Genomic DNA, 25,645 nt, shown 5'->3' with positions numbered 1-25,645 from the left:
TCTAATCTCATCCCCTACCCCTCCTTCAAAATATTTTATGCTTCCACTTATTGAACTAGTTATAATTTCTCAAATAAAACAATATCATTAATGCATCTTTGCATTTTGCCTTTTGTTTTTGCTCAGAATGTTCTTTCCTGCTGGTGATAATGCTTTGAAAATTCCAACTAAGGCTTCAAAAGTCAGTCCTGTTGTCATCTCTACTAAAAAACCTCCTTATGTGTAAAAAAGGGAGACAGAAGGGGAAATGATAAACTACCATTTAATGAGCATAGTGTTTTAGTTTTGCAAGGCAAAAAAGTTCTGGAGAAACATGATACATGTGCTTAATGCCACTGGAACTGTATACTTAAAGATGTCTAAGATGGTAAATTTTATATTATGTATGTTTTATCACAATTTAATCATGAATAATTATTTTAAGCTAAAAAAAAAAAGTCTAGGAAGCCTCTTGACAGAAGATATTGCGAAGGTGTAGTGAAGGCCAAGGGTTTAACTTTTAAAACCTAAACCGTGTAAGAGGCCCTGTAAAGTGGATGAAAGCCAAGAAACTTATGGTCCAGTTGAAACTCTCAAACTGCAGGAGTATAGTCTGGGGTCCCTTAGATGCAGAAAAGAAAATTAATTACAGTGAAGTATGTTTGTGTTCCACATAAGAAATAATTTTGAAATAGAGTTGTCCATTAGGGGAAGGGTCTCTCCTGGGAGATGTGAGATCATTTCCATTGATATGACTCAAATTATCTATTAGCCAAGCCATGGGTGTGAAGTTGGAGCTAGATAACCTTTAAGATATTTTCCAAGCCCTAATTCCATGGCTTCGTGATCATTATCATCATAAACTCTGAAGTCTTGACTGGGCACATTTTCCACAAGGGGCTTGTGGTAAAGTGTAGAACAAGGAACTCAGAAAGGGCCTATTCAAAAATCAGAATTGATTGTGTTCTAAGATATAGTCCCACAAAGCTCTGAGGCCAAGATAACTTACCAATATATACCCTAGAAATACTTCTAGATGTTTCAGTTACTGAGCATCCAGGAAGCCTCACCTCTGGACATTGTGTGCTAATCAGCTCTTCTTTTTCCTTTTTTTTGAAAATAGTCTGTATCCATCATCAAACACCCCTAGGATGCTATCCCTTCTTGATGGACACATTACAGTTTATTCAGGATATAGTTTACACTCCCGAATTTCTATCTCTAACTCAGACCTCTCCTCTGATTAGATTGTTGCAATCTATTTCTGACGTGTATTTTAAACTCCTCACACTTGAGTATCTATTAGGCATTTTAAACTGAAAACCCCTGATGCGAATTTTCTGCCACCAAACCTGCTCCTTCTACAACCTTGCCCATTTTAAAGAATGGCAACTGTATCCTTCCGATACCTTTGGCCAAAAACCTTACAATCGTTTGTGCCTTTCCTTTTACACTTTATAGCCAGTCTGTCAGAAAAATCTATTGTCTTTTTTTTCAAAATATCTTCCATTTCTCACCTCCACTACTACCTCCTGGTCTAAGCATGGTTATCTCTCACTGAATTTACCACAGTAACCTTTTAACTTGTCCCACTGCTTCATGTCTCAGTCTTTTCCTGCAAAGGAACCACAGTAGGCTGATGGTTCCTACTCAACATTTATGGTGAGGGATTGTGGTGATGGTTACATGACTCCATACATCTGTCAAAACTCATCAAATGGTACAATGGAAATTGGCAAATTTTATTATATACAAATTATATTGCAGTAAAACTGATGAAAATGAAAAAACAAAACAAAACAAAACAAAACCACAACCTCCTCAAGTTCCCACAAGCAAAGCTGCTTCCTAATCATACTTCGTACTTATTTGCTTACATATATGCTATCTCTCGCTTGATTTAATTTCAGCACCTAGTAGAAGACTTGGCACAGAGATACTCAACATATTTACTGAATGTATTAGACTAGTGACCTTGGGTACTCAGTGTCTTTTTCAAATTAGTTCCCAGTAAAGTGATAATCAGTTTAGATGAAATAATCATTAACTTTATTCCAAATCTATAAAAATCCATTATTCTATGATGCTAATGTAGAGTGGCATTCAAGCTCTGGAAGATTGCTGATTTTAGGCCAATCTCTCCAAGAACCATCTAGTGGGAATAGTAAGTAATGCCCTGGGTAATTAAGTATCTTTGTGTGCATGTGTGTGTGTGTGTGTGTGTATATATATGTTCTATAATTCAGTCACATTAAATGACATTAAGATTCACCAACATCACACTTTTGCCAGGGTCTTGCCTAAAATAGAGCATTTTTCTTCCTACTGGAATTTTGACTTTCAGTTTAGAATGAACTTTGGTGGCAAGTAATAAACTGGCCTTACCATGAGGTACAGGAGGATCTCATGAAAATCATGCAGAAATGCAGCCAGGCCTCCAGGAAGAGCTGGGAATTCTCGAGGAAAGTAAGAAGATTCTTCATGCTTTGTCCTTTTTCTTTCTATGTACAGCCACTTTATTCTTCTCCCTCTTCCAATTGGCTTTCCCTACTTCTTTATCCAGAATGATTAATATTGTAGAGGTCTAGCCCAGTCATTTTTTTACTCTACTTATCAGAAACACGTAGAGAGTTTTAAAAACTATGATGTCCAGGCCAGGTATCTTCCTACTAATTTTATCAGAATCCCTTGGAAGAGGACTCATTAATAGTATTTTTAAAAATCCCTCCAAAAAATTACACAGAGCATTCAAGGATGAGACCACCTCTCCAGTAATACGAGTTCTCCTCCTAATTCCTAATTCTCAAGTAAGAGATTCAGGCTTGGCCAATATTGTGTTAGGTGTCTACTTTATTCAACTATGTGGCTACTGGGGGTCTGTTCAAGAGAACAAAGACTGTTTAAGTTCGGAAGATAGTCTCAAAGGTGCTCATGTGGGCCTCCTATCTGCTAATAAAGTGTCAGCTCTGACAAACATCAACACATTGTCCAAATGTTAAGGTCTACTGTAAAAACAGGACACTTTCAATTTTTTTTCTCTTTTATTCTTAAGATCAACAAGATAGTTGTTCATTTGCAAGTAATATTTATACCAGACCCAGTGATAGGTAATTTTAATCACAATTTTAAGGTATGCATTATTCTCCTATTGAAGATGAGGAAAATGAGGCTCAAAGAAACTGCTTGTGTAAAGATTAATAAGTGGTAGAGCAAGATTTCAATTGAAAGCTTACACTATCTACATTATATCAAGCTGCCCCCATCTTACATATATTTTCTAAATTATTAATGTCCTCAAAACAAGAAACTAACCTGAAACTTATTCATGATGGTTTGATTGATCACAGAGAGTACATATACACACACACTGAGACATTGTATCAAAAATAAAAACCATATACTGTTCAAATATCATTAAGACAATCAATCATAATGCCATTAATTCAAGAACAGAAATAAAAATACAGTCTTAAACTACAATAACCCATTATTTTATTATTAAATTATTACTCATTACCACTGGTTTCTTCTGTTATACCTTGTTGGATCATGGAATTACAGCAGAGACATTTGGATGTATAATGATCATGTTGTTGGGGAAAAGCAACTTACATGATAAGTATGTATCCCAGTTGTATTTTCTCCTAATTTGCTTTGCTAGAATGAAATTTGAAAAAAAAAAAAAAAAAAAAAAGGAAGAGAAAAGCACTACTAAAAGCAATACTAGTGGTAGTGTTTGTTATATTTGATTGAAGAAAAAATCACCATCACTATGTTCCACCCAATTCAAAATAATCCAACAGCTTTCACTTACTCATTTTGTTTATATTTCATTGTGATATGTTACAATGGATCCTATCTTGGACTACAGCTGCTATAGAAGCATCCATTCTGAAATTATTTTAAGGAAAAGAATAAATAACATTGCGTAGCTGCTTGTGGCTAGATTAATTCACAGAATGGATTAATGCATTAATTAACTCAAGCTCAGTTACTTTGCTCTTTGAAGAAATATCTATTGAGGGAAAAATCTTACAGAGTAGAAATTAATTTGGATTAGCTGTTTCCATGATGGAAAGGCCTAGCTCCAGTGATTACAATTATAACATAAAAACAGATTTCATTTCTCCATTTTGAGAAATTATTATTCATAATAAAATTTCTTTGATATAAAATCTTTTCTGATTTGAGGCTTCAGAAGTTTCTACATAATGATTCCATTTTACTCATTTCTTTAAAAGACTATATTCACATTCCTCTATACTTGTAAACTGAGCATAAAATAAGACTACAAAATTAAAAAACATTAATTGGATCCATGGCATAATGGTCAGCATATCTGGACTCCGAAAATTAAATGATATTAATTCAAATCCATGTGCCATCTTTCTCCATCTAAACTCTACCTCTACCCCAATTATCAGCTCTTTAACAACTTAAAACTTAATGTAGTATCATGCAAAACTGCTCCTCCTTCAACCAAAATAACTATTCCTCCCCGGTTTTCCCCCATTTACTTTATAACACTACCACCCATCAAGCTTAAGTTAAAACTTGTTAATTGTATTGTTTTTGATATTTCTTCTCTCTCAATTCCCATTTCTATTCTACAGCAAATCTAATTATTTTTCACTCTATTCTCTTTGCCACTATTATCTCTTACTGAGACTTTTTCTTACTGATTTCTGCATTCTCCTTACCTCCTACTCAAATCTGTTCTTTACTCTATACCAGAGTAGGGTTTTTAAAACAGAAATTTGATTGTGTTATGCACCTGCTTAAACTTTTCCTTAGTTTTCCATTGGATTTTGTTGATATTCAACTTTTCATGATAGCCTACAGCTCTTTCATGATATGGTCCTGTCTACCTATCCAAACTTACCTTATGCCAATCTCTGTAAATATACATATCATAGTCACATGTGCCTTCTACCAAACTCTGCCTTTAACTGGACATTTATACTTGCTATTTTCTCTTTCTGACATATTATTTTTCCATGCTTCTATTTCCATGTAAACTCTTCTCCCACTGCCATGTACCAGCTCTTTTAGCAACCTGAGGTTGTATCACCAATGAGCTAAGTGAACTTGTAAAATATGCTTCCTAAACTCCACTTGTCCCATGATCTAAAATATTTCCTTAGCATATAAAATGTATCTATAATATCTGTGTATTCTATATGGTAGGCATTCTGTCCAGGAGCTAGGAACACAACAGTTAACAGAGTACTTTGTCTTTCTTTTTTTAAAAAAAGTAGTCTATTTTACTTATTAATGGTTAAAAAACTGCTTCACTAAACATTGTTTTATTATTTATATATTAATATGCTGAGAGCAGTATTATTACACATCTTTTTTCTACAGCTTTATTGAGGTATAATCAGTCTACAATAAACATAATTAATATATAAAATTCATTGCTTTGGATATATGCATACACTCATGTTACTATCACTACAATCCATGTCATGAACATATCCATCACGTTCAAAAGTTTCCTTGTGTCGCTTTGTTATTGTTGCTTGCTTTATCTCTTTCATATTTCCTTCCTTCCTTCCTTTTTCTTTCTCTCTCTTTCTTTCTTTTCATTTTTCTTTCTTTCCCTCCCTCCCTTTTTTCTTTCTTTCTCTTTCTCTTTCTTTCTTTTCTTTCTCTCTTTTTCTTTCTCTTTTCTTTCTTTCTTTCCTTTTCTTTCTTTTTCTCTCTTTCCTTTTTATTTCTCTTTCTTCTCTGTCTGTCTTCCCTCCTGTCCTCCCTTTCTTTCTTTCCTCTTTCCTTCTCCTTCCTTCCTTCCTCTTTACTTTTTGTTTCCTTCCTTCTTTTCTTTTCTTTTTTCCGTTCTTTCTTTCCAATATACCCAACATCCCTCTCACCCATCTCCTGGAAACCATCATTCTATTGTCTACTTCTACACATTTGACTACTTTAGATGCCTCGTATAGAGGGAATCAGGCAATATGTGTCCTTCTGTGATGGCCATTTCATTTAGCAAAATGTCTTCCAGTTCTATCCATTCTTTCACAAACAATATAATTTCCTTCTTTTGTAAGTCTGACTAATATTCTCTTGGATGCATAAATCGGAATTGCCTTATCCATTCATCTATCAGTGGACATTTAGGTTATATCTTGGCTATTGTGAATAATGTTGCAGTGAACATGGGGATGCAGATGACCCTTTGAGATAGTGATTTCAGTTATTTTACATATATACCCAGAAGTGGGATTGTTGGATCATATGATAGTTCTATTTTAAATTTTTTGAGAAACATCTATGTTGTTTTCTACAGCAGTTCTACTATTTCACATTGCACCAACAGCTGTACAAGGGTTTCAACTTCTCCAAAAACTTGTCAAACTTTTGTTTTTCTGAAAATAGTCATTGTATCAAGTGTGAGATGATGTCTCAATGTGGTTTTGATTTTCATTTTCCTGATGATCTGTGATAAGAATTTTTTCATATACCTGTTGGCCATTTGTATGGCTTCTTTGAAAAAATATCCATTCAAGTACTTTGCTAATTTTTTAAATTGGACTATTTCAATATTTTGCTATTGAATTTTAAAAGTTTCTTATATTTTTTGGAAATTAACTGCTGGTTAATTAATGGTAAATATTTCTTCCCATTCTAAAGGCTGCTTTTTCACTCTGTTGTTTCCATTGCTATGCAGAAGCTCTTTCATTTCAGCTAATATAATAGTGTGTAATCCCGCTTATCTCGTTTTGCTTTTGTTGACCACACTTTTGGTGTCATATCCATGAAATTATTGTCAAAACCAATGTCATGAAGCTTTTCCCATATGCTTCCTTCTAAGGAGTTTTACAGTTGCAGGTCGTACGTTTTAGTCTTTAATTAATTTTGAGTTAATTTTTGTCTGTGGTGAAAGATAACGTTCCAATTTAATTATTCTGCATGTGGATAGCCACTTTTCCCAATGTAACATTTATTGAAGAGACAATCCTTTCCCCACTATGCATTCCTGACTTTTTATTGAAAGTCATTGTATATGTTGTATAGTTGACTGTACATGGCATAGCTGTAGCATATAAGTTCTCTATTGCTCCAATGTTCTACATGTTTGTTTTTATGCCAGTACCATACTGCTCTGATTATTATTGCTTTGTAATTGTTTTGAAATCAGGAAGTATAATGTTTCTAACTTTGTTCTTATCCAAAATTGTTTGTTATTTGGGTATTTTGTGGATTCATATATATTTTAGGATTATGTTTTCAATTTCTGTAAAAAATGTATTTGGAATTTTGATAAGGATTTCATAGAGTCTGTACATTGCTTTAGGTGAAATGTATACTTTAACATTAGTTTTTCCAATCTATATTCCAAGAATATAAGATGTCTTTCCATTTAGGTTTGTCTGCTTTACTTTCTTTCAGTATTTTAGAGTTTTTATTTTAAAAGTATTTCGTGTCCTTGATTCAGTGTATTCCTAAGTACTTTATTCATTCTAGTCTTATTGTAAATGGATTTTTTTTCTTAATTTTTTGGATAGTTTATTGCTGGCATACAGAAATACAACTGCTTTTTGTATGTGGATTTGAATCCTGCAACTTTACTGAATTTGTTTATTAGTTCTCCCATTTTGGGGGGCAGTCTTCAGGGTTTTGTATGTATGAGATCATGTCCTCTGCAAACAGTTAATTTTTCTTCTTGTTTTCTGATATGGATGCCTTTTATTTCTTTGGTTTGACATATGGTTTTTGCCCATCATTCTGTTAATGTGGTGTTATCACATTTATTGATTTGTGTATGTTGAACCATCTTTTCATCCTAGGAATAAGTCTTGCTTTATGGAGATTTATAGGTGATAGAATACAATCTTTTTAACGTGCTGTTGAATTTGGTTTGCTAATATTTCATTGAAAGTTTTTGCATCCATATTCATCAGGAATACTGGCCTGTAGTTTTCTTTGTTTGTGGTATCTTTGGATTTGGTAACAGTGTGATGCTGACCTCATAAAATGAGTATGGAAGTATTTAGTCTTCTATTTTTTTTACAAGAGTTTAGGAAGAAAGGATATGAATTCTTCTTTAAATGTATAGTAAAATTAACCAGTGAAGCCACCTGGTCCTAGGCTTTCCTGTTTGGATTGGTTTTCGATCACTGACTCAACCTCCTTATTTGTTATTGGTCTTTTCAGGTTTTCCATTTCTTCTTAATTCTGTCTTTATAGGTTGTATGTTTTTAGGAATTTATCCAGTTCATCTAGGTTGTCAAATTTGTTCACAACAGTCCCTTATGGTCTTCTTTTTTATTTCTCTGGCATTAGTTGTAATGCCTTCTGTTTCATTTCCGATTTTATGTTTGAATCCTCTCTTTTTTTTCTTGGTTCAGATAACAAATTGTCAATTTTATCTTTTGAAAAACAATTTTAATTTTATTGATTTTTTTCTATTGTATTTTTATTCTTTATTTCATTTGTTCCTGCTCTAATCTTTTATTACTTCCATCCTTCTGCTAACTTTGAGCTTAGTTGTTTTCTTGTTGTTGTTGTGTTGTTGTTGTTCATCGATGTTTAAAGTTACGATATTTATTTCAGATCTTCTTTCTTTTTTCATGTAGACATTTACTGCTATAAAACATCTCTTAGTACCGTTCTTGCATAAGTTTTTTTCTTTTTATTAGTCTTTTGGTATTTTGTGTTTTTGTTTTAGTTTGTCCTGAGAGATACTCTAATTGTGCCCCCATGATCCAATCACCACCCACCATGCACCACCTCCAACACTGAGGATTAGAATTCAACATAAGATTTGGTGGAGACACAGATCCAAACCATATCACTGAATTATAGTAATACATTGGTTTCTTTTACATTCTACTAGTTATAATATTTTCTGTTAATATAATAGCATGTAGACTATTATAGCCTCTACTGCATACAAACCAAAGAGTCTGTTCAAAGAATAAAACAGTAAATGAACTTAAAGAAATGATTTTAAGTTAGACAAAGATCCCCTAAAATAATAAATAACATGTTGACAAATTTTCAAAAGTGTCAATCAAAAGGGTAACAATTGCCATATTGACAGGCCCAGGGGCAAAGGTGGTGATACTGCTGACAAGATGTCAATGATTAAAGTAATAAAAGCATGGTGACCAGCTCAGGGTGGTGCCTGACAGCAAATCCATGTAACATAAAGGAGTCAGTATGATCAAGGTGAGAGTGACAAAGGTAAATAAAAGAAGCTGACATTTAAGAAAGGTGACAGCAGTAATGTTAAATATTAAGCTTTGGAATAAGAAGCTCAAAACTGTAAGTCAACAACATATCAGCCAATACTTGCTCTTGTGTTAACCTATTACCCCTCATATTTCTAGAAGGAGAATTCTCTGAAATAGACTAAGGTGAGGATAGAGTGTGAAGAGAAAACCAGTGTAGTGACCAGCCCAGAGGTCACTTCAAAATAGAAATAACAATGTCTATAGGGAAGGATGGTTGTGAAGATCAAATGAGAAAAACTACAAAGCCCAAGCATGCTCATTTGTATCCTTCTGTTTCCATGGTAACTCTACCCCACCATCAAGCACCAGATCTTTTAGTAATCTAAGGTAGTATTTATCACCAATGAGCCATGCGAACTTACGAAATCCATTTCCTAAACTCAGTGTCCTCATAATCTAAAACATTTCCAAAACCTACCCATTGTTTCAATTGTATTCATTAACTGCCTACACATGGCAGGCATTTCATTGGCCAACCACCAACGGTAAGGTAACCACTGTTCTAGGGATACAACAGAGAACAAAACTGACTAAAAATCTATTTGAAGGCTACATTCTCACAGGATGTTGTCTGCTATATAGTGACTGTTTAGTACATGGGAAGTGATCTAAAATGAAATAAGGTAAACTTTTGAGTATTGGTTCTAAGAATCACAAAAAGTCCAATACTTGTCCCCACTCTGGAGCAGAGTTCTCTGATAACTGCTAGGAACTCACTTATGTGTTCTGACTTCCACATGCTCAGCTGGAGCTCAGAAAAAGAGAAAAGAACATCATGAGGAAAAAGCAAGCTGGTTATTGAAAAGAACAGTAGAACTGAGAACAGAAAAACTTGGGTTCTAGCCCCAGCATTGCTATTAACTAGTTTTAACACCTTAAGAAAGGCATTACCAACAGACACATGAAAAAATGCTCATCATCACTCGCCATCAGAGGAAATGCAATCAAAACCACAATGAGAACCCTCACACCAGTGAACGGCATCATTAAAAAACAGGAAAACAGGTGTTGGAGAGGATGTGGGAGATAGGAACACTTTTTACACTGTTGGTGGGATTGTAAACTGAGCTTCAACCATATGGAAACAGTATGCAAGTTCCTCAAGGATCTAGAACTTGATGTTCATATGACCCAGGCCATCCAACCTACTGAGGGTAGATACCAAAGGTTTAAATTATTCCTACTACAAAGACCATGCACACGTATGTTTATTGCAGCACTATTCACAATAGCAAAGACTATGGAATCAACCAAATGTCCATCTGTGACAGAGTGGGCATTAGAAAAATGTGCGAACATAATAACACCATGGAATACTATCAGCCATAAAAAAGGTGAGTTTGGTCCTTTGTAGGGACGGATGGATGCAGCTGGAACATCCTTCTTAGCAAATATCACAAGAAGAGAAAACAACACCACATGTCTCACTCATTAGGTGGAACCTGAACAATGACATCATACTTGGACTTGGAGAGGGGAACGATCTACACTGGGGGGGCCTATTATATGGGGAGCGTGGGGGGGGGAGGCGATTGCATGGGGGGTTATTACATGATATAACTGGGATGAATGAGGGGTGCTGCACGACGTTGATGGGCTGCAGCCACTACATGGGCAACAAGTATGTAACAAATCTGCACGTTATGCACATGTACCCTGAAACATTGAAGTATAATAAAAATAACTAATATATAAATAATAATAAATAATATAAATAAAGGCATTGCATTTTTTTCTGTTATTTTTTATGGATGTTATTCTTGTCTTTATCTGTTTGAGGATATTTAACAATTTTTACAGCCTTTTCAGATAATTCTATTATTGTTGTATTCTTCTGAGTAAATTATCTTAATATGTGAATTTACTCTTTTAAATCCTGTTCCTCAGCTTCCTAACTCATGGCCAGCTACATCTCAACCAAATCCAGCACAGTTCTCCATTTTTTTAAATGGGGAAATGGTTAATCCAGAGGTAATTTTGAGTATAAAGTGAATGCTAAGCCTCTAAAAACAATCAACCATAATGGGTATTCAATAAACTAGATTTTTAAATTTTTATATATATTATTTGGGTTTTAGAACCATATAAAATTACAATTCTGCCCCTCCCATGAATGAGAATAATGAGGTTCAAGATAACGTATTGGAAATTTTAAAAGCTGTTAAGTCCTTGAGCTGGGAATTCCACCTCTATGATGACAATGTTCTGTCTCAGAGACATAAGTGAGAAAACCAAAAAGGCAACATGATATTCCCAAAAGTCTGAAGGCAGAATTAATGAGCAATTAGTTCAGGACTTGAACCCAGACTGCTTGACTTTGAGGTTGCCATTACACCATCCTGGATATTTTTTGAACTGATCCTTTACAACTTGTTTGAGATTCAGCTTTACTAAATCAATGAATTCAGAAGAACACAATTCTGGTCAAAATTTACAATGAGGTTAGTTTGTATTTAAATTTTCCACAGCAAACCAAAGGTTTTGGGTGTTTTGTTTTATTGTGCTACATTGTCATTAGACCCAGAGGGCCCTATGCATTAGAGCGCTGAATATTTGGCATGGGATGCATAACACTTCTAGTCCAACTGGACCAGTTGACACTGCAGTGGTTAATTTCTTTCATACTCCATCAACATGAACTAAGGTTAGATTCCCTATGTATTGGATCAGATTTTTCAGTTATTTTTTTTTTCTGCCCATTCTAATCTTTGGTTATCTCTGCCTGAAGTAGCAATCTACTGTATACTGGCAAGGAAATATTCTGTCTTTACAGAGACAATTTCATTTTAAATTACTTTTCAGGCCAAACATTGCCATTTAATAAAAGTTTGGAACCTATACAAAGTCAGTAAAAGGCATTAAAATTACTTATTAGTAATGGTATTTTCTTCCTCTATCACCAACTAGATAGTTTTGTTCTGATAGCTCCATTAGGTACAGCCTCATTGCTCATTTTTTCCTTGACTTCCTTTTAGAACATATGGACGTTACAAAAAATAAATTATCCTTTATACACAAAAGCTTCACATTACTAGGAATAGAAATTTTAATAGAAAAGTGTCAAGTCTCTGATGCATAATAATTATTTTTAAATATTAGCTAAAGAACACATCACAATTTAACCTGAATGTACTATCAAAGAGGAAAATTGTGTGGAGAGTACTACAGGGTTTAATGTATGTTTATTTATAAGCAACTGAAGACGACTTCATTGTTCAATAACTGTAAGCAAATTTGACTTTACTACTTGCCATTTCAAGAAATAAAGATGAGGTCACATACATTTCTGGTACTAGTTAAGTCTAAAGGCTCAGTTTCCCAATGAGACTGACCTGAAGTCATCTCAACACTATGATCCTGACCCAGTGGAAAAACTTAGCATGGAAACAGCATTTAGCCATGACATACTTCAATATTATTTTTTGGAGGCTATCGCTATCTCAAACTGAATCCATTATGATTTAAAACTGTCTTTTTATTGATATTCATTGTTTTTCAACCTGACAGTGGCCAATGATTTATATCAATCTTCTCTTAACACAGGAATTAAAGAGTCTGCAATATATCTTAAACTGAAGGACACTTTTTCAATAAGTCTCAAGATTTTAATACAGTTGTCATTTCAAAGGCCTACCTCTTCTCAGTTGGAAAGGGGTTTAGAGAAGAAGAAGGCAGTTCTGTTGATAAGATTGTTTTATCTGCAGCAGTAGAGGATTCAAAAATTAGTATGACATATCGATGATGCCATTTTTTCAGCCATTTTTATTCTTTAAGTGCAAGAACACTGCAGCTGGCTGTCAATCATTAAACCACAAAATGAAATCCTTTGCCTGGCTAGGAGATTTGCAACTATACTGATGCTGGTAAACTAAACACCAAATTATAGCCTTTTCTACCGCTTCACCCAGATTTCACAGGGGCTGCACACCCAAATAAATGCCTCTTGGCTACCCATTCATCTAACAGCTGGAAAGATGACACTTGACATTTGGAAACTTTCCTGTGAAGACTGCTGCAAGGCTTTCCCATTAGCTTCCTGGTGAGACTGTAAGGTCGAATAAGCTGCCTCAAAACCTGCAAAGGGTAACGGAAATACTCTAATATTAAGCCTGTGCAATTTAAATTTCTAATTCTCAAATCATAGTTCTTCAGATATTGTAGAAATCACTGGTATATTTCAGGGCAAAAAAATGCCTTTGAAGATGTGGAATTAAAGTGATATTTTAAGCAATGATAATGATAACAAGTGTCTTTTATTTAAAGTTGGGACTGAAGGTCTTCTAAGTAACAGGGACTTCAACACAGAGAAGTTCTTGTAAGTTTGTTTTCTAAAATCCCTGATTGTCATATTTTCAACAACTGTTCATCTTTGTCCAGAGCAGAAATCTTTAACATGAGGCAGAGTTATTATCATTCTTTACATTTTTTCCCATATCATAAGCATTATTCAAGGTAGCTTTAAAATTCTTACAATCCAGCATTGTGGATTCATTTTGAAAATCACTGACCTCAACATAAAATAAAATAGTTAATATGCCATTATTAAAATGCTGTCATCTTATAAATTTTCAGGTATAAAACATGTCTTTTTTCCTCTTCAGAAAGATAATTCCTTTCCAATGTCTCCAAATCAGAAATTGTTATAAATGACAGTTATTAAAGACCCAAGAAAGACAAATTTCCACTAAGCAACCAAAAATAAAGAAGGTAAAAAATTATCATTTACTTGATATGAATGGCACACAATTCAATTAGATTTTTATCACATGATCTTTTTGCATGGTACTCATTTGGAATTCCATATCTTTAATTGTCTTTATATTGGTCTGTTCTTGTTTGTTAACTAAGTTATTTTTCAGTGAAAGATTAAACAAGAATGAACAGGCTTCCCTAAATGTTCAGTCATATGTCCAAATTAGATGAAATTAATATTATGATTAAAAAGGAAAATGAAACCTTTAAAAAATATACATGGAGGGCATTGAAGAAATGGGAGACATGAATGATGTAACTTTCAATCTTGAATTCAATATCATCTGAGTCTAAAATCACTTTTTAAAAGTTCGAGACCAGCCTGATCAACAAAACTAGCTGGGCATGGTGGTGCACGCCTGTAATCCCAGCTACTGAAGAGGCTGAGGCAGGAGAATCACTTGAACCCGGGAGGCGGAGATTGCAGTGAGCCAAGATTGTGCCACTGCACTCCAGCCTGAGCAACAAGAGCGAAATTATGTCTCAAAAAAAAAAAAAAAAAAAAAAAGTCAATTTAGTGATGCTGAATTGTACCTCATTAGCAACAATGACAGACAAAGATTCCTATGGATGTGCACCTCTTGGCCCCAAATCACCGCATAAACCTAGTTTTCTCATGCCATTCCATTAACAAATCCACCAAAGGAAGCTCAGCTCACAGAAAGAAGATGGAATATCTAGCAATGACTGGACTTCTCATTTCTCTTCGAACTAAAATCACAGCTACCATTTGTACTCACTCTACTGCAGGTCTATGGCATGAATTTGTCTCCACTAGGTCTTGAAATCACAAATTCGTTTCACAGAGCCTATTGAACTGCCATCAGATGGTAATGACTTTCTGTCACTCTTGACCTGGGGCAGATTTGAACTAGTGACCAAGAGGTTAAAGGCTCTGTATCTCATTACCAATCCCCTGAGATACTTAGTTCCCTCAACCACTAGTGATTTTTTTTGTGCCTCAGTCGAGCCAGAAGAAAATACCCACAGAAAAAAATCGTAAGCAGTAGAAAAGTAGGTCACCAAGGCAAGACATCTATGATAGTTTTGATAAGCCTAATAAACACCTATTTCAAAATATACCCATATACTACATGCACCTGAGCGGAATCACAGTAACTGTTAAAGAACTTCAATATAACTTTCAATACGCTATCACACAAGCTACCATGAAGCTGAAAAAACCCTGCAGAGAAAGAAACTGAAGATGCTTGTGCTTCATGAGCTTCCAGGGTTAAGGAATGTATTTTAGATTCAGTATCGTTCCAGAATATTTGTGTGTATCTTGTGTATCTATTCTAAAATAATTCTGCCTCACAAGTTAGTTTCAGAAGGGGGCTGACAAATTGGAAGACATAATATAGATTCCTACATGAAACAGTCAAAACATTTTCAAACACCTTAACATGGATACTTACTACAGGAATACAGCATATTTTAATAAGGATAAAGTTTGCTGAAGAAAACAGAAGAATAATATTTAGGAACACGTATTTAGGCAAAATCATGTATATACAGTAGTAGAAATATTAAAGCTAAGCCAACCAATGAAAAAATTAACTTTTTGTTGTTTTTTTTTATTGTTGTTGAAAGTTGACTTCAAATGCTGGCTGCCAATAAACAATATTCTGTAACTATCCAACTGCAATTATTCTGTACGTAACTAAGTAGGCAGTGACTCCTGAAGGCACTTAGAAATGCGTACTCAAATTTTTAAAAAATTTAATGCCCCGATGCCTCCTTCCTTACACTTTGCATTTTTTCCCTTAAATTTTGATTTTCATGGAATGAATCCTACCTGGAAGAAAACAGACCTTTTCCTTTTCATTTCTTACCTATATTTAAAATGATGCTCTATACAAATTATTTTATTTGGATTTCTCCCTCTACCTGCTGATTCGTATTTATCTTTCTACTAATAACTCTTATTTTTTGTCTCTCAATATACGTATTTCTACTACAACTGCTTTTGAGGCAGCAACATGTAAATTTAGTTATTCCCTTCCACTACTGGTAATAAATACTGTGGTTTGCATCTAAAATATAGTGAATTGAAAACAATTCTTAACAAAAGAATAATGACATGGCAAAAATAACTCTAATGATATATCAAACCAGTGAGTTTTGTGATTATAATTTCTATATAGATCAACTTTATTTGACAAAATATTCCATGTTTATAAGAGCTCCTTCTCAGGAGTATCATGACTACTGCAGGGACAATGAGCTTCTGATCTGGGATTATAATTTAGAATAATTTAGTTTGTGTTCTATCTCTAAGTTTTCTCTCAGTGGCAGGACATAACATGATGAGATATCCATATAGTCTTTTCTCTCCACTTTTGCAACCAAATCTGTTTATATGCTAATACTAGAATAAAGTAAGTGCTCTGCCTTCTGAACGCTGTGTGAGTGGATAAAACAAACTCAGTTTCTCTACTAAACTCTCACAACACGCTTCTGACACCAGGTGTGTGGGAATTTCTCCCTACCGGCAAGCAAGCAATCAATTCTGTAGTGGACACAAGCTGAAAGTCTTCTAATTTGGCTCAATTCTGACACTATCTACCTGATGATAGCACCAGTTCCTATAGGTTGAGAGCTCAGTCCCCAAAACTACCCCTTACTACTTCAAATGCCAATCGCAAGCCCCAGGTTATTTCACCTGTGATGCTGACCAACCAGTTATAAACTGGGGTTCCCCAAACTCCCTCTTTGGGTTAGATTAACTGGTTAGAGCAGCTTACAGAACTCAGGGGAAAAAACAAAAACCAAACTTTCACTAGTTTATTACAAAGAGTATTTTAAAGGATACAAACACAACAGTCAGATGAAGAGACACATAGGACAAGGTCTGAAAGTGCCCCCAGTGCAGACTCTTCTGTACCTGTGGAGCTGGGTTGTGCCACCTTCTTGGCACATGGAAGCGTTCTAGTTAACTTTCCTGGAAGTACCCCCGTCACCCATATTTGGCTATTGGCAAGTTCTCAGAACCTAGTCCTTTTGGGTTTTTATGGAAAGTTCATTACATAGGCATGATTGATTAGATCATTGGCCACTGCCAATTAACTTAACCTTCAGTCTCTCTCCTCTCCCTGGTGGTTGGGGAGCTCGGCTGAAAGTTCCAATCCTAATCCTGCCTCAGTCCTTCTGGTTACCAGCCCCTATCCTGTAGCTACCTATGGGCTGTCAGCCATCAGTCAACTCATTAGCATACACACACACACACACACACACACACACACACTCACTCATCACTTTGGAGATTCCAAAGATTTTAGGAGTTGTATGCCAGGGAACAGGGTAAAGACCAAAATTTCACAATATCACCATGTGTTTTTATAAATTAATAACATTGGATATTAAGTCAGCCTTCTATTTGGTGCTTTTGTAATGAAGAAACTGAGGTCCCCTACGTGCTCTCTTAACCAAGCTGGTTGCATCTGACAGATTTACTGGACTATTCCTTTCCCTTGTTTTCCTCCCTATGAGACACAAAAGATGTAAAGATGATTCTTTACAACCAGTAGGACACCCCTGTACACTACGAACGTGCTGCTTTTACTAGTTGAGTTGTCTACATATCAAGAGTCAGTTGTATGTTTCTCGCCCTGTTTCTGTTGGTTATAAATGTAAATAAACAACCATTAATTAGTTATATGGCTGCAAAAAGAAAGAAGGTTGATTCTACGAAAACTAAGTTGAAAGTTCTTAAAGAATATGATAAAAATGAGTTACTTAAAAGTACTGCTGTCAAATTAGGTGTTGGTCAAATAATTGAAATGACTGCAGGACAAACATAAAAATCTGGAAAACTGCATTGTATGATTCTTGAAGGTCTTGTACAACTTTTAAAAATGAAAATGGTAGACAATATGTTATAGATAGATTTAGGCAAGATGCATAATAAACCTCTGGTTATTTTATTTAAAAATATCTTGGCCCTGGATTTTGTTAAAAGAAAAAGGAAAATGAGAAAATATCTATATGCTTTAATTAAAATTATAAGCTTTGGTCATGTGCTTCTCATGTAATAAAAAATAAAATAAAATGATGAGGTTAATGTATGCATAGACCCTTTTACAATTTCCCATTTTAACTTTTTCTAATTAACCAACAAATTATTAATTTTGGTTTCACAGGAAAAGAGAAATTAAGGAATTAAACTAATTAAGGAATTCATTTCGCTATAGTCATTCTTTCGGTTATAAATTCTTTCTTTAGGTACACTGTCAAAATTACCCTTCATATTCAGTAATTCTATTCATTTGGTAGAAGAAAATAAATATGTCTGGACTCCACTAATATCACATTATAAACAATTAAGGTGAAGTCATATTGAATTATTTATTAGTACAAGTAATTTAAAAAGAGTAAATTTAATATTATAACATAATGACACTTAAAAAGGGAAATTCTGACAAACTGGAAAATACTTTTCTTCACATTAATACCAGATCTGACACTATCACTTCTATAGGTAAACAATTCCTACCACACTCTACCTACTCCAAATTAAAATCCTGGCTAGGCAGTCTAGCCCTTGTATAATTACTGACCTTTAGCTCATTTTTCCTATATAATCTCTATATTCAGAGCTTCCATTAGTCCCCCCTGTGCTTTTTGATGAAATAAAAGGAGCGCCTGCACAGTGCAGAACTTACGGAGCAAGCAAAGAACATCTTTGTGAAAAATCGAGGAAGGAACTCCTTCCTGGGTATAGAAGCAGCACAACAAAAGGTTTTATTGTTTAGTTAGTGGAGCTTGGTCTGAATTTCAGCCAGCTTGTACCCTGGTCTGGGTACCCCTTGTGGAGTGGGCAACACATAAAAACTTATCCAGCAGCCTTCTTTAAACCTCAGCAAGTCTAATTACTCAGAATTATTCTACTTTTTCTTATTCTTTTAAAATTTGTACCTTGTTGTTTGTGATGCCCTTGCTGATTCCACATCCTAATATCCACATTCAGATGGATTCAGTCATTGTCTCTTCCAGGTTACCTCTGTAACTTTATGTTTTTTATTATTGTGTTAAATATGCTGTATTAGGCTTGCATTACACAACTCACTTCTTTACTAGACAATAGGATTCTTAATTGCAAATTTAAATCTAATATTTGGGGCTATCTTTTATATCCACTACTTTTTAAAATATATTTTTTGAATGAATGAATGAATGAATGAATTCATGCATGGATGACTGGGATTGACGGGTGTATGTGGATGAATAAATTAATGGCTAAATAAAATGCTTTTGTAATTATCTAAAGTATCCTAGTTCAATACTCATCTGTTAAGACTCTATGCATCAGATTTCTATTCAAATTTCCTATTTGTCATTTTTTTTCTGATCTCATTTTAACAATCCAAGGTGAATGATTTCTAATAACCCACAACAATGGTATACACAGCAAATAGTCACAAAGTTTGGTCTATACCAAGAGCTTTCCATACTTTCTCTCATAATCTTCTCTAAGAACCAAGAGGACAGCAGCTATAATTATTATTATAAGTAATAATAATAATTTATAATTGCTTATTCACCCCATACCCTGGAGTGCTGAAGTAACCTGTCCAAGACAACATGATTTGAAAGTGTTGGAACTGCATCTGATGTCTTCTCTGTAGTTCAGAGCCCAAATTTATAACCACTATATTATACTGCTCTTTTTTATGCATTTTGGTACTCTACCAAAGTCAAGTATTGGGCCCAACAGCTATTACTTAATAAGTGGTAATTGAGCAAATTAACTAATGAAATTTAAGTGAAGCTCTCCTCAAGAGAAATTACCTTCGCTTTCTCCCAACATGGATGCCTTCAAATAATCACATTTATCTGAAAAAGCATATTACAAAGAATTTCTAAACACCCAATTGCAAGGATTAATACTATAATCTGTTTATAAAAATTATATTTTAAAATAAGCTATCTAGTGTTACATTTTTCCCCAAATAAACTAATGTAAAATATAAGACAAAATGTCATAAGCCTGAGCTGTGAAACATACTGCAAACATTACAGACATTTTTCTTAACAAATGCTACATTTGTGAGAAAACAATATTATAGTGCTAATGAACTTATCGTATAACAAACTCATTAGTTTTCTTGACTCCTCCTTAAGTGTATTGAAGATAAATGATTTCTGCATATTTTTTCTATTTAATAGATAAATATTTTGAGAATACAGCAATACATAAACATGGTTCCTGGCTTGCAAAGAGACAGACCAGTAAGTAGGTTTCAAACAAGCAGCACACAGGAAGTTCATGTCACAAACTCTCTGGACGAGGAGGAGGAAGCCAACCCTGAAGGACAAGTAGGACTCAACCAGAGGGAAATGGGTGGAATTGGGGAAAGGCCCGGATTCAGGAGAAATCTCCGGTATACCTGGGGACATTCAAATCAGCATCTCAAAGCTAAGAAGTTTGGCCTTTACCTTGAGTGTGAGGAAAAGTCATTGCCATTTTTTTTTCTGATCTCATTTAAAGGGTTTATAACCCCCATGATCATGCCACTTAGGATTAAATTAGGATTCAACTGATACTCGAGAAAGATGACTCTGGCTGCAGTGTAGGGGTATTGGATTTGACAGGAGAGAAAGTGGAGGCAATTTCAAGAGAGGTGATAGAGACCAGAACTAAGTTAATGACAATGTGGAGAGAGAAAAATCCCACTTTGTCTATATGTACCTTGTTAGCCTTATCGCTGCTTAGCACTTTGCATCCAACACCCTGGCAGGAAGGTGGAAATGCTGATTTTACTTGACAGAGATTTTTACCTACCTTCCGTCTCTACTCCATTTTAAAATGTAATTCAACACTTAGTTTGACAAGTCTGAATCCTTCAACCAAATCCAAAACTCTTACATGGCACAACTTTTATTTTATATTTCAAACACTATCATTCCTAGCAATATGTGTTTTTAAAGCACATGCATATTTTCTTCATTATACCTAAAGTTCTGTTTCTCTCCTTTCTCTATACATCAGATTTCCATTCAAATTTCCTATTTGCCATTACATGGAGGTAAAATAATTGTTTTTTTTTATTATTATTTTTTCTCCATCCAAGCCCCACACTACTCAAAGATTCCAAGGAGGAGGTGGAAGTAGGCAGGTGAATCAAACTTTTAAAAGATGATATAATCAGTGTCAAGTCCAGGCCCTACCTAGCAAATAAGTACGTCCTGCATTAGTTACACAAACATGAGAAGGACAACTAGAATAGACAAAATGGTCATAGAAAAGAGGAATAAATTAAAGAAAGCATTAAAGATAAAGTGAATTTTGTTAGCATGTGGGAAACAAACAAGAGAACCAAAACAAGAGTGGTAAAAAGGCATCGTGTGAGCAGTCTTCCCTGAATAGGAAAGAAAGAATAAAAATTTTATTAACAAGAGCAAAATTTCCAGGAACATTTTACATAAATGAGGTAACTGTATCTACATTTAATGAAATCATAGAACAAAAAGAACACAAAGCATTTAGTCAGAAAGTAAGCTACTGAAGCTACTGAGATCTGACAGTTACACCTTTCTTCCTCAAGACCACAGTCACTGTGGCAAAGTATGCTCAACTTCACATCTCATCATTTCACATTCTGTATTTCATCACAAAACTAAATTGTTTTTAAAAATTACAACTGAAGGGTGGGCATGGTGGCTCATGTCTATAATCCCAGCACTTTGGGAGGCTGAGGTGGGCGGATCACCTGAGGTCAGGAGTTTGAGACCAGCTTGGCCAACGTAGTGAAACCCCATCTCTACTAAAAATACAAAAACTAGCCGGGTGTGGTGGCATGCACGTTTGGTCCCAGCTACTTGGGGGCTGAGGCACAAGAATTGCTTGAACCCAGGAGGCAGAGGCTGCAGTGAGCCAAGATCATGCCACTGCACTCCAGCCTGGGCATTAGAGCGAGACTCTGTCTCAAAAAATAAAAATAAAAAAAATAAGTAAATAATTAAATAAAATTAAAAAAATAAGAATTGCAACTGAAATTCATCAAATGTTTGTCTTCTTTCCATTTAGGTGCATAGAGTTTGAAAAACAGATAGGACCTTATCGGGTCCAAATGAACAGATCAAACTATTTTTGGACTATGTAAGATTATAATTAATGTAGATTCTAGTGTATGTCCTATAATATTGTATACCATCAGATTTGATAAGTGTATGATCTATGTATTTAAGGCAATAATAAATATTTTGAACACAACAGGACTAATAACTTCACAGTACTCAAATGGTAGGAATGCATAACAAATTTTTTCTATTTTTTTTTGAGACAAGGTCTATCTCTGTTGTTGTTGAAGTGCAAGTGGCACGATCATGGCTTACTGCAACTTTGACCTCCTGGGCTCAAGTGATCCTCCCACCTCAGCTTCCCAAGAAGCTGGGACCACAGGCATATGCCACCATGCCCATCTAACTTTTTTATTTTTTGTAGAGATGGGATCTTACTATGTTACCCAGGCTGATCTTGAACTCCTGGGTTCAAGCATCCTCCCGCCTCAGCCTCCTAAATTGTTAGGATTATAGGCGTTAGGTGGCACACCTGGCCTGATTTTCAACTAAACAGTTCTACTACCTAGTCTACATTTTAAAATTTTTATCCAAGTACGTACGTATGTGACATATTTTATATGCCATACAGAAATGCTCTTATAGATAAGTATCAAAAATAAATGAAGTATTTATCCATTGGAAAAGAATTAAGTGGAAATGATGAAAAATGCCTACCTGTATATATTTGTGAATGTACCAAGAAGCTTGTTTTCCATCATTCACTGATTCCACTGTAGTGTTAGCCAAACCGACGACATCGCCACCTGCAAATACCCATGGTTCACTAGTTTGCATAGTTTCTGGATCTACTTCTGGGAGACCCCATCTGTTAAATTTTATAGGGCTCAAGGCTTCTTTTACTGGAAAAAAAAAGTGAAAAACAATAGACAATGACTAATCAACAGACAATTCCAAAACAATAATTTTAAAATTAAGAAAAATTATGGTTTAATTATTATTCCAGGGATTCAAACAACAGTTTTTAGTAAACTGTAAAACTGAAAAGCTAACCAAACATTGGCATTAACGACACATTTGAAGTGCGCTGACTTAACTTTACACCTCACATGCAGGAATTCAAGACTACAGATTTGGTCAATGTTTCAGAGCAGACATTTAGGTCTACGAAGTATGGATCTATAAAGAAGGAAAGTACAACCTTTTAAATACATACAAAATACATTTTCTAAAACTTTATTCATAGCCATCATTTTTACAGATCTGTTACTACTCATATCATCCCAAACTTGTTCATGTGTGTCACTTTTGAAAGTTACATCATGAATTCGGGTCAATAGCTAATCTCCCTTTTACAACAAAACATTTTATAAAGCAAAATGAGACAAAATATTTAACATTTTCATTATATTATTTGCACGTATGATTAAGCAATTTAATAGATCTAGTATATAGTTACATTTAGCCAGCAATTTCTGCTTTGTTTTGTTGAAAGCAACAAATGCAAACATTAACATTAATTCCTTGTGGAAGTTGCTCTGTAAAGTAGTTTCGCAATTATTTGCTAAATATGCTGCATTCCATTGAATTTAAAAGAGTCATGGAAGAGGAATGAGGTTGTGCTTCTTTAAGAAAAATATCTAATGAATATTTTGAAAGCATAATCCTGGCATTTGGAAGAGATCAATGGATGCAATTTAGAGAAAGGATTGAACAAGAGTTAAGCCAGTGTTTAGGATAAAATGTTCTCTCCAGGTAATGATGTCATAATTTTTAAGCAAAGCATCTCAGACTAAGGGCCTTATTCTTTACTCCAACTCAAAAGAGAAAATTTAATCACAACTTAAAGTAAACGAGGAGAGCTTGGTAGATTTTGGAAGAGAAAAGTTAGTTGTTGAAATGATTTATGAATCAAGTATAAGGCAAAATAGCCAAATATAAAAAATGTTATTTTGACACCTAAAACCAGTTTCTTCTGAGTAAAATAGAGAAAAAAAAAAAAAGAAATAAACATTGGTATATATTTGTAGCTTTCTATTTAAAGAATGTTAGAGTTGTAGAAAATTATTGAGGGATTACTGTTGATTGTGTTTTTCTCACAAGACCACAGGTTCCCTGAGAACAGAAATGTGTCCACACTGCTTGCCTCTGTTTCACAGAGCACACTACAGTTCTTGGAGCAGAGGACACTCAATTGGATTGATGGATGAATGAATGAATGAGTAGATGGGTCAATGATATCATACTCAGGTTTTCATTTTAAAATCTTCTACTGTTTCTATTTGTTTTTTCATCTTTCATTGAGAGGAAAATTAAATATTCATGCAATTACTTTCAAAGCAGAATGGCATTTTGAGGAAATTTTTCTAATGTTTTTAAAGGTCACACGAAAAGAGACCTTTATCATTTGTTCCCCATTGCATAACAGATCATCACTATCATCTGTTGACAGTTACTTGAGTTGCAAGAAAGTCAATAGTGAGTCTGACTCATCAATTCAACCTATTTTAATAATGGCAACTGTAACACACCATCATTGAATGATGTATGTAATGAGCTTTATAAATAGCAGCAAGGGGTAAAAATGAATTCTGTTCTATCAGAAATGACCTTATGTTTCCAAAACTTTGGCCTACAAGAGATATGAAATAAAGATAATTATTAAAAAGATTAGAAATTCAAAATTTTATCACTAGGAGATCAAAGTTTTTTTTTTTTTTTATTTAAAGTACAGATTTCACTCTAAGCTTGAGCAGGATAGGAATAATTCCTTAGTTATCTCTGAGTCCCACAACATCAATTAGAGTCAAAGATATGTTTACAGTCGGCCCTCTGTATCTATGGGTTCACATCTGTGGATTCAATCCACTGTGCATTGAAAATATTTGGGAAAAAAATAGAATGTTTATGTCTGTACTGAACATGTACATACTTTTTTCTTTCCATTATTCCCTAAACAATATAGTATATCAACTATATATACAGCATTTACATTGTATTAAATATACCATAAGTAATCCAAAGATGATTTAAAGTATATGGGAGGATATATGTAGATTATATGCAAATAATACACCATTTTCTGTAACAGACTTGAGAGCATAGATGGATTTTGGTATCCATGGGGGATCCTGGAACCAAGCCCCCATAGATGTGAAGGGATAACTTTATCGTGAAGTTACTGAAGCTTAAGTAGGGTCCCTCACTTGCATGGGACTCTTTCAAAGCCCTGTGCCTAATTTCAAATCTCTAAATTTTCCTTTTCTTAAAGAAGAGCTCTCAAATTGTATAAGCTTCACGCCTCATAACATTTGAATCTTCACTTGAGCACAGTGAATTGTACACAGGAGGTGCTGAATAAATGCTTCACAAATTGAAGTTCTTGAAGAATGTGCTTTACCATATTTTAGGATGCAAAAAATGTACATAGAACAATTCACTTTAACAATCCACCTGTCACAAACTCGGTTAATAAGTAGTCAGGAAATGTTACTCTGAGTTTAATAAGTAATTTTGCATTTCTTAAAATATTTAGCACCAACATCATAAGCCACCCTAGGGGCATTTATTTGTGAATTTAAAAGCATTCTTCTGTTCACGGGCATTTCTATTGTATATGCATTGTGTTATTATGTGTCCCTAAACATTCATAA

General features: G+C 34.5%; 1 protein-coding gene across 1 annotated transcript in view; it reads right to left on the bottom strand.

Moving 5' to 3' along the window:
• Positions 1-25,645, bottom strand: part of DPYD (dihydropyrimidine dehydrogenase) — an 875,642-nt gene that overhangs the window by 450,836 nt on the left and 399,161 nt on the right. Inside the window, 1 exon segment of the mRNA XM_017850609.1 lies at positions 22,710-22,894. Within this exon segment, the coding sequence (XP_017706098.1) occupies positions 22,710-22,894 (185 nt within the window).

This window comes from Rhinopithecus bieti, unplaced genomic scaffold, assembly GCF_001698545.2.
Source record: "Rhinopithecus bieti isolate Rb0 unplaced genomic scaffold, ASM169854v2 scaffold_1887, whole genome shotgun sequence".
Taxonomy (NCBI): domain Eukaryota; kingdom Metazoa; phylum Chordata; class Mammalia; order Primates; family Cercopithecidae; genus Rhinopithecus; species Rhinopithecus bieti.
This window is presented reverse-complemented; position numbering and strand designations above follow the sequence as displayed.